Source organism: Eschscholzia californica, unplaced genomic scaffold, assembly GCF_041429995.1.
Source record: "Eschscholzia californica isolate CP2 unplaced genomic scaffold, dmEscCali1.0.p SCAF_2, whole genome shotgun sequence".
NCBI classification, from domain to species: Eukaryota; Viridiplantae; Streptophyta; class Magnoliopsida; order Ranunculales; family Papaveraceae; genus Eschscholzia; species Eschscholzia californica.
Window position 1 is genome coordinate 60565326 of NW_028238309.1, and position 11008 is coordinate 60576333.

At 37.1% G+C, this 11008-nt stretch overlaps 1 protein-coding gene and 1 pseudogene across 2 annotated transcripts; both read left to right on the plus strand.

The window, feature by feature from the left end:
• Positions 1-967: 967 nt before the first annotated feature.
• LOC147559835 (amino acid transporter AVT1H-like) lies at positions 968-2584 on the plus strand. The gene is made up of 2 exons (XM_086661790.1): positions 968-1242; positions 1428-2584. The coding sequence occupies exons 1-2, from the start codon at positions 1074-1076 to the stop codon at positions 2564-2566; spliced, it is 1308 nt and encodes a 435-aa protein (XP_086517916.1). The 5' UTR covers positions 968-1073; the 3' UTR covers positions 2567-2584.
• A 5908-nt stretch (positions 2585-8492) lies between these two features.
• Positions 8493-10364, plus strand: LOC147559836 (amino acid transporter AVT1H pseudogene; annotated as a pseudogene). The gene is made up of 2 exons (XR_015233654.1): positions 8493-8905; positions 9191-10364. The product of XR_015233654.1 is annotated as an amino acid transporter AVT1H pseudogene (transcript).
• Positions 10365-11008: the final 644 nt, after the last annotated feature.

The following is an 11008-nucleotide window of genomic DNA, read 5'->3' on the forward strand; positions in this document are numbered from 1 at the left end:
CAATATCATTAGTGTTAAAATAAATTGCAAACATTGAAAGCTAAATTTTGTAATTATGCTCCAAAAAGTTAGCTTTAAGTAAAAGCAAATAAGCAATGAATGGTCACGTGTTGTAGGGATGACCACAAAAAACGATTTTATACTTATCATGTGTGAAAGGTGGATATTTGCATCACAGCCAAAAAAAAAAAGTACAGTCAAAGTCAAACATGGATGAGCATGTTATCCGCCAACATTTTATAAGAGAAAGTATGAAGTCAACTTTCATGGAATATCTTTAATCTTGTTTACCAACTTTTTGATCTTCTTTTAATTTTAAATGAGAAAGTTATGGCTAGCAAATATCATCATTTCTCTTCCTATAAAATAATAAAAATGGTAGTCACTCGGAGTGAGTCCTACGAAACGTGACCTGAATAGCGTGAACGAAGGAAATTATTGGCGTAATATCAAAAAATTGCCTGTTGGGATGTTTCTAATAATACGTAGATTAATACAAGAACACTTTCTCACAGTATGGATCACCGCAAAGAAGTCTCAATAACAAGGGCTTTCATGGGCTTTCATTTGTTAATTAATTTTGAGTTAGAAATTTACAAATTAATACTAGATCAGGGTACGTCTGCACAATATAAGCCCACCTGTTAAATATCACACAACAAAATGATCATGTGCTATATACATAAGGAACATCACATATGAGGGGTTTTCAGTTGTCTTAATTGTGGCATCTCTACTCTACCTAATCTAGCTAGGTTTTCTTTGGATGTATCATGTTTGAAGAGAAAACATTTATGGCTCAAACTCCCTAGGTCAAATTCAGTAGGATTCTAGTCAATCTCCTTGACCAATATTAGTATCTCAATGCCTCAGTGAAACATCCCCATGTGACCCAACTTGCCCTAAAGAAATCAAAGACAAAACGGAAACTATGTGTCCTTCCTTGGTATAAATATAGTACAAAGTTTATGCATTTCATGCCAACCTTCTCTTCCTTTCCTTCTTCATATTCTTCTTCTTCCTCTTCTTAGTTATTCGGGGCCGGAGGAGGACTTAAGATAATTGAGGGTAGTATGGGGAAAATATTACCGAGTTCGAAACCGGATTCGGAGCTTAATCATGTTGAAGCTAAGAAGGTAGAAACTGTTGTAGTTGTAAATGGTGGTGATGAACATGAACAGCATGGAAAGGCAAATAGTTCTTTTCTTCATTCTGCCCTCAACATGTCTGGAGTACTTATAGGTAAATATTACTTTCTAGTTGTTGGAGTGCTCACTCACTCTTAATGTGGGACTATTCTCAAAGTAAAGATGTGCCGTCTTCGTACTGTTTGATCAATATATTATCAACTAAAAAGGATATCCCTAATTTGAAATTGTAGTAGTTATGCCCCTGATCTAAACAACATTTTCACTAATAATTTACAGGACTTGGACAATTATCAACACCATATGCAGTACAAAGAGGTGGGTGGGTATCAAGTTTCCTCCTGATAGGATTTGGGATGATATGTGCATATACTTCACATCTCCTTGCTGAATGCCTAAGAAAAAATCCCAAGTTGAGAAATTATGCAGATATTGCATTTCATGCCTTTGGGAAGAAAGGAAGAACTATAACTATAATCTTCATCTATATGGAAGTGTTTATGGCTCTTGTTTCTTACACCATCTCACTCAATGATAACTTAGGAGAAGTATTTGCAAGAGTTCATTTTCGTGTTTCCGGGGTTCATCTTTCTACTACTCATCTCTTAACCATTATAGCAATCTTACTAGCATTGCCTACAGTTTGGTTAAGAGATCTATCCAAGATATCCTTTCTTTCTACCGCCGGGATCCTCATGTCACTTCTCATTTTTATCACAGTAGGTTCTACTGCAGCATTTGGAGGCGTAAAACCTAATCAACCAATACCCGTTCTTCAAATACGAAACATACCGGCCGTATCTGGTCTATATATCTTTAGTTTTGCTTCACATGTTCTGTTTCCTGATATTTACAAGTCCATGAAGGATCCTTCAAAGTTCACCACAGTATCGATTGTGAGCTTCGGTTTAGTTACGACGTTCTACACAGCTTTGGGCTTCATGGGTGCAAAGTTGTTTGGGCCTCAAGTGAACTCACAAATTACTCTAAGCATGCCTAGACATCTCGTTATAACAAAGATCGCTTTATGGGCGACGGTACTAACACCATTGACAAAGTATGCGTTTGAACTCGTTCCAATAGCGGTGTTACTCGAAGATAAATTTCCTTCTTCAATGAGTTCAAAGATGAGGATGTTGATTAGAGGAAGTGTGGGATCATCATTACTAATCTTTGTGTTAGTATTAGCACTGACAGTTCCATACTTTGAACATGTTCTTGGACTCACTGGCTCACTTGTTAGTATATGTGTCTCAATTGTTTATCCGTGTGCTTTCTATACCAAAATCTTTTGGTCTAAATCATCCAAGGCTTTTCTAGGTTTAAATGTAACACTTATAATACTTGGATCTCTTTTGGGTGTACTTGGTACTATTTCATCTTCTAAATCGCTTGTAGAAAACTTACGAAGAAAATGATACTTAATTTTGATTTTATGACCTGTTGTATGTATCTTTTGCTCAATTATTTATCATTTTGTATATCAAAATCTATTGGCCTCAAATTAAAGACCGAAAAAGAAAAAAATAAAACCGTTGACATCATCTCTAGGGGAATTATATACGATCTCCAAGAGAAAGAAAGGGCTACAAGCAATCTCGAATTTAAAAACACCACAAATTTACAAGCACCCCTAAGAGTACCTCCCATGAAAAACGCAAAAGACTCCATTAGTCTTATGAGTCAAATCTTATTGAGATTTTCTTTCTTATGTGGGTAAATTGAGTATATTTAAACTTTACATGTTTCCAATTGAAATATAAAAAAGAACTCTACTAAATACACATTTCATTCCTTCAACAACAAAAAAAAAATACACATTTCATTCATTGATTCAATAAAAATAAATTTACAAGTCTATAATGTTTTTGTCATCGAAAAGAAATTTGTTGGCCCCTCGCAATGTCACCTTTTTCGATGAAAAATTTCTCCTTTTAACCTTTCTCTCTAGACGACATTCCTGATTCACAACCAATGTCTCCTACTCCTCTCATCTCTGGGAGACTGGAACTGACTCTTTTTCGGTCGTTCTTGACTTTCACGCTTCCACTCCCTCTCCTGTCACAATTTTTCTGGATCCGACCCTCTCTATGTCTCTCTCCTTCTTCGAGCATACACATTTCTCGACCTTCTCACGATCGTCGTCCTCCCTTTTATTTAAGGGACTATGTATGTTGGAGTGCTTCCGCCTCAGGTTCGACCTCTTCCTGCCCGCTAACAAACTATCTTCGTATTATGTATTTATGATCTATGTGTGCCATGTAGTGAATGTAGCGCTACTTGGACTCATGTCAAAATAGTTTTTTGGGTTGCATCTCAAAGTGTTTTTAGGGTAGGGATGGATATTGATGCTTGTAATAAATTCAAGCACTCACACTATATATAGTAAATTAAATACGTTGACATAAACTCCATAATCCTGAGGCCTTAGAGCATCTCCAATGCAAAACTCAAAAAAGTCTCCATTCGTCCTATTTGTCAAGTTCCAATTGAGATTCTCACTCCTAGGTGTCGAAAATAGAGATCTTCAATTCTTGTTTGTCTCCAATGCAACACTCTAAACTCTTTTATTTTACTTATGTATCATGGTTATTTTTGTAAAAAAATAACTAGTTATTTTGGAAATATACGAAAACTGGATTTCTATTGGTTGAAATTTAAATATTGGTGAGTTGGACAATTAGAGATATCTCAAGAGGACACTCTGAAAATAGAGTGTCCTCTTGAGATATCTCTATTCCACTCTCGACACATCATCTTTGAGATCTTAGTTGAGTTTTGCATTGGAGATGATTTTTTAAGAAAAACTCAGGAAATCCTATGTGGCACTCCGAGTTTCTAAGATTGAGTTTTGCATTGGAGATGCTCTTAAGTTCCATCCCCGGAAGAGGTGGATTCCATGATTTATTGAACTTTGGTTACTAAGGTATATATAATGGGCTTTAGGCCATAATTCAGTTGGGTTGTAGGCCCGTTCTTGTAAGAGTTTGAATTAGACAGTTATCGTGCTTATCACATCACATTTTTTATGTATCAATGTCATTGTAATGACTATTGTAGGTTGTAGTCAATTTCCAAAACAACAAAATCGCGAATTTTTTTCTTTCTTTAGAGACATTTCTAGTAGGTGGGTGATTTGGGGAAATAGAGGAATTTTCCGGGGTTCAAAGTTTTGGGTGGAAACAATTTTTTTTGTTTCTTCCAAACACTTTATGCTTTCAGCTTCTTCCTCTCCCACTTCCACATGAACTCCGGCAACCTCCATAAAATTTCGGCGAACTTTCAGGCAATACTTCTCTCTCTCTTTCCCTTTCCCTCTCTCTCTCTCTCTCTCTCTCTCTCTCTCTCTCTCTCTTTCTCTTTCTTCTCACTCTCTTCTCCCTCTGTTCTCTCTCCCTAGATATCTCCGGCGAAGGGGAGAAACCCCTTCGCCGGGACCCTAGTTTGCAGATGAAACCGATCTGGGTTCGTCTGGAAACCAGACCAGATGAGATCTTGTCTCATCTAGTTCTAGACGAGACCAGATCTCGTCTGGTCGTCTGGAAACACGAAATCCGGCAGAAGGGTTCCTCCCCCTTCACCGGAGTAAGAGAGAGAGAGAGAGAGAGAGAGAAGAGAACGAGAAGAAAGAGGGACAAATTAGAGAGAAATAGAGTGAGTGAAGAGAATGAGGGAGAGAGAGAGAGAGAAATCAGAGAGAAATAGAGTGAGTGAAGAGAGAGAGAGAGAGAGAGAGAGAAAGATGGAGAAAATAGAGACATAATGTCGCCGGTAACTCCAGCAGGCGATATTATGTCGGCGATCCCCCTTCGCCGGAGTAAGAGAAAGAGAGAAGAGAACGAGAAGAAAGAGAGAGAGAGAGAGAGAGAGAGAGAGAGAGAGAAGTATACGAGAAGAAAGAGAGCGAGTGAAGATAGAGAGAGAGACAGGAGAGACAGACAGACAGGAGAGACAGGAGAGAGAGAGAGAGAGAGAATAGAGACATAATGTCGCCGGTAACTCCGGCAGGCGATACTATGTCGGTGATCTTAAGGGTGTGTTTGGTTCTTGTTTTTTTGAGTTTCCACTTTTGTAATAGTCCCACATTGCTCACAAGAGTGTCCAGAGACTGGGCTATATGTGTAAACTCAAGCTCAGTAAATACCGAGGCCTTTTGGGTAAGCTTGTGGTGCCTTCGCCAAGGACAAAACCCCGTACCTGTGTGAGGTGGTTAAAGCGGGGACAATATCGGCAACTGCTAAGGCTTAGGACGTTTCAAAGTGGTATCAGAGCCAAGGACGACTCTTCGCTGAGGGTGGGGGATTGTAATAGTCCCACATTGCTCACAAGAGTGTCCAGAGACTGGGCTATATGTGTAAGCTCAAGCTTAGTATCTACCGAGGCCTTTTGGGTAGGCTTGTGGTGCCTTCGCCAAGGACAAAACCCCGTACCTGTGTGAGGTGGTTAAAGCGGAGACAATATCGGCAATTGCTAAGGCTTGGGGCGTTACAACTTTTTTCTCCGAAAGTTATTCTGGTTTTTCCAAAACACCGACCTTCTAGTAATAAATTGTATCTAAATTTTATATTAATAACTATACGTGTATGTGTGTGTATATATATGTCCGAGGATCAAGATGGAATCAAGGTCCACCTACCGAGATCAGTTCAGCCAATCAAATCAACAAAAAAATATAGTATATAATATCTTGATTTGGCTGGTGTGTTGAACTTCGAATCCCTGTGATCCGATAGTGATCCCATTTAGATCTTCAAATATATTCTCATGGTAACATCCCGCATAAAATACATTATAGTAGAGATTTTGAGAATCACATCATTATACTTTTCCAAACGCACGTTTGTGTTTTGGTAGTAATCTTTTAAAACATATTACAGAACTACAATATTCCTTTGCAACAGAATCTCCCCTTCCCATGATGATTTGTACTAGAAAACGTGGGGATTTAGGAGTCATCTGGCATTCTCTGTCTCCTCTCTCTCATTTTTTTTGTACTCATTTTTACTCTCTGGAGAAAATCCTACCATAAAATTCAAAAAGGATTAAGAGATAAAGAAACAACAAACGGCAAATGCATAAATCAATCAATTTTATGAGTTATTCGATTAACTAAAAAGATTTAGGGACAAAATTGTGAGTCGATGTAAAGTTAAGGAGTGTATAAATGTTAACACTCTTTTATATTTAAGAAAAGGGTCAATTCCAATTTGACCTTCTACTTGTGAACGACTGCAATCTGCTGGGCGTCATTTAAGTCGGCGTTCTAATATCGCCTCCAGGACCGTATCTCAGTTTCTTCGTTAATAAACCATAATAGTGTTGACGTATACTGCAAAAACCTGGAGGTCCCAGATTCGATTTACACAGGAGGTGGAATCTATGGTTATTGAATTTGAGTTATTACAAGTATAAATAATACTAATCACTAACCTAGATCGTAGTCGATTTCTCGAAAACAAAAAAAGAGTTTCTGTTTTTTTTTGCTCCCTACTTTGTAATCAGCTTCTCTTTTGGTTTCTTATTTTTCGTAAATTCAAATTTGACCCCCCTTTTGTTACCACAACCAATTAACTTTAATGGTTAATTTTCTTGTTTCTACAAATGCCCTTCTTTTAAAAGTGATTTTGTAAATTCAAAATTGACACCCTTATAAATTTAGGTTAATTTACAAAAAGTTCAAACTTTTTTAGAATAAAATATGGGTCAAAACGGAATTAATTTTAAAAATATTAAAACACATCAAAGACACATCATCTCTCGTCCATTTCATCACCTCTCTCCTCCACATCATCTCACCACCTCATCATCTTCTCTGGCGAAGGTCGCGGCCGACTAAATTTTCCGGCGACTTCAAACTTTTTTTTATCTCATAATAGTACACTTCTTTCTTCTTAATTTGATGTGTATTTAAAGATTCAAGGGTTTTAAACGAAACCATTTATGAGATTTTCACTTGAAACCTTTTCCACTCGTTTGATTCAAAGAGGGTTTCATTTGCCGGTTTATGTAAAAATATTTTATGTTTGTAAATAAATTACCATCTTTATGAAAAATATTTGCAAAGCTATTGTTAGGGGATCTAAATTTAAGAAATTAGTATGTTGAGGTATAAATCAAAGTTCAAAAAATTTAGTGTTTAGACATCTAAAGATTTTTTTTAGAGTTAACTAACGTTACAGTTTGTTAAACGTCGCTTTTATGGTAAAATTAGTCAAAGTTAGTTCATGCCCCAAACTAAAAAAAAAATATCTTTATGTCTCAAACTCATCACACAGTACTTACGTTTGTCCCTTTCACAGAATAACTCCAAAATAAACAAAAATTTGTAGTTTATGACGGTCTGAAATCAGGTCTATGGTTTCTCGAGGAAGAAAGGTGACTCTATTGACATGACATTTTATGTAGATGTTGGCCTAAGTACAATTCTTTCAATTAGAAATGGACATAACCAGTGCAAAGCTATCCTCTTTTTCACGGAAGCTGACAGGTTCACCGTAAAGATGTACCATCTCGGTGATCGTATTAAATAAGACAAGGGGTAAAATGACAATTTCGTATATGTAAAATAATCATTTTTTCTCTTGTCTCACGAGATGGTACATCTTTACGGTACTTCTATAATTTTTCGTTTTTCGTACGCCCTCATGTGCCCCAACGTGCCTAGAGGAAATAAAAACAAAACGGCAACTATGTGTCCTTCCTTAGTATAAATATAACACTTAAGGATAGTATGGGGAAGATATTACCGAGTTCGATATCAGATGCGGAGCCTCATCTTCATCATCATAATCAAGAAATGAAATGCGATATTTGCCAAACTTTGAGTTGCAAGTGTAAGGAGAAAAATGGAGATTTTCTTGATAATCATGTTGAAGCTAAGAAGGTAGAAACTGTTGTCGTTGTAAATGGTGGCTATGAACATGAACAGCATGGAAAGGCTAATAGTTCTTTTCTTCATTCTGTCCTAAACACGTCTGGAGTACTTATAGGTAAATATTACTTTCTAGTTGTTCCTCTTTTATTAAATTACATTTCTCCTTCTGATTATCTTCTTTCTCTAAATGTTAAGTTTCAAATCATCCAATTCAAAACCAATCGGAAATGGAGAGGACCTATACATTATATTCTTGGTTGTGGGGGGGTGCTCATTCTTAATGTGGGATTATTCTCACAGTAAGGATGTGTCGTCTTCGTACTGTTTGATCAATATATTATCAGTTAAAAAAAACATCCCCAACTTGAAATTCTATTGATTATGCCCCTGATCATCTAAACACCACTTTCTTTCATAATTTACAGGACTTGGACAATTATCAACATCATATGCTGTACAAACAGGGGCGGATCTATTAAGAGACCAGGCCGGGCAGCTGCCCGGCCTGGATTTTGTAATTTTCCAACAATAGTAGGGGTAGTTCTGTATTTTCGTCATGTTTTAATTCTTACCTCTAGGGTCTGTACGAGTTTTAGGTTTTGGAAACTTAGGCTTTTGGAAGGTTGGTTGAGATTCTTAGAAATCACTAAGAAGAAGATTGAATCCTAAGGATTCGGATTTCAGACTTGAGAAACATATAAAAGTAGGAATTTCCTGATAATTTGATTCAAAGGAGCAGCCGAGCAAGTAACAGTTCCTTCAATCCTTCTTGAAGCTTTGGGTTGCAGCTTTATTCCTCTTAAACACAAATTCGCCAGCCTCCATTAATAGCCGATTCGCCGACAATCAGTCTAGACGTCGGAGAAATCAATTAGGTATCCAGGTTAGTATAATCTTAATACATTCAAAATTATCACAATTTTTTCTTTCGACTAATTAATCAAGAATTCTAGATGCGGTTTAGTTAATTATTTTACTCAATCTTCTTATTTTGATCCGATAATGATAAGTTAGGGTTTTTTCAATTGATGCAATTTACTACTTCCTTTATGAATTAGATTAAGTTAGGGTTTTGTCAATTGATGCAATTTACTCAATCTTCTTAATTCTTATGATAAGTTAGGGTTTACTCAATCTTCTTTTGATAAGATTACTGTTCTTATGTTAGGGTCTGCCCTCCTGGACCCGAAATCCTGGTTCCGCCCCTGTGTACAAAGAGGTGGATGGGTATCAAGTTTCCTCCTGATAGGATTTGGGATTATATGTGCATATACTGCACACCTCCTTGCTGAATGCCTAAGAAAACATCCCAAGTTGAGAAATTATACAGATATTGCATATCATGCTTTTGGGAAGAAAGGAAGAACTATAACTATAACCTTCATATATATGGAAGTGTTTATGGCTCTTGTTTCTTACACCATCTCCCTCAATGATAACTTAGGAGAAGTATTTTCAAGAGTTAATTTTCGTGTTTTTGGGGTTCATCTTTCTACTACTCATCTCTTAACAATAATAGCAATCTTACTAGCGTTGCCTACCGTTTGGTTAAGAGATCTATCTAAGATATCGTTTCTTTCGACGGCCGGAATCCTCATGTCACTTCTCATTTTTATCACAGTAGGTTGCACTGCAGCATTTGGAGGCGTAAAACCTAATCAACCGATACCCGTCCTTCAAATACAAAACGTACCTGCCGTATCTGGTCTGTATATCTTTAGTTTTTCTTCACATGTTGTGTTTCCTGATATTTACAAATCCATGAAGGATCCTTCAAAGTTCACAACAGTCTCAATTGTGAGCTTCGGTCTAGTCACGACGTTTTACACAGCTTTGGGCTTCATGGGTGCAAAGTTGTTTGGGCCTCAAGTGAACTCACAAATCACTCTAAGCATGCCTAGACACCTTGTTGTAACAAAGATCGCTTTATGGGCAACTGTACTAACACCATTGACAAAGTATGCTTTCGAACTCGTTCCGATAGCGGTGTTACTCGAGGATAAATTTCCTTCTTCAATGAGTTCAAAGATGAGGATGTTGATTAGAGGAAGTGTGGGATCATCCTTACTAATCCTTGTGTTAGTTTTAGCACTAACAGTTCCCTACTTCGAACAAGTTCTTGGACTCACTGGCTCACTTGTTAGTATGTGTGCCTCAATTGTTTATCCTTGTGCTTTCTACACCAAAATCTTTTGGTCTAAATCATCAAAGGCTTTTTTAGGTTTTAATGTGACACTCATAATACTCGGTTCTCTTTTGGGTGTACTTGGTACTATTTCATCTTCTAAATCACTTGTAGAAAACTTAAGAAGAAAATGAGAAATAGATCGATTTTGATTTTATGACTTGTTTTATGTATCTTTTGTTCACTTGTTCATCTTAGCTCTCCAAATCTGAAAAAATCCAGAGGTTGTTTATATTCCACGGAAACCCCAGCTCTTTTTTTTCTCCAAGGATAGCGGTTGTTGGGGCAAAGCCCGCTTTCCTTCTCGGGGGATTTCATCCACAAACGCAAAGTTTATGGCTGACCGATATGGCTCGCTCCCACCCAACAAACAGTTAGCCTTCCTCTACAAGGAATGGAAGTGTGGATGAATCGACATCAAATAGAGGAATTCGGTTTTTCTTTTCAGCACTAACATGATGTTGATAAGAGCATCCCTTTCACAAAAACCTACTAAATCTTTAGCAATTTCTTTTCTTCTTGAGAACCCATTTATTTCTAACAATCTTCTGACATTTAGGCTTCTCAACTGGTTCCCAAATGCGGTTTGTAGGCTTTCTCATGACAAAAAAAAAACATTGCCCTTATTCACTATTTATCGTACCTCTTAAAGGTGCACGTTTCACCCTATCAATATTTTTTCTCACACTAAGTGCAAATGCAACCATACTAATATGAACATACTTTTGATGTGACCTTATGCGTTTGTGGAGGTATGGTGGTTATGGAAGTTTTGTTGTAGTGGAGCGAAGTTAGAAAAAA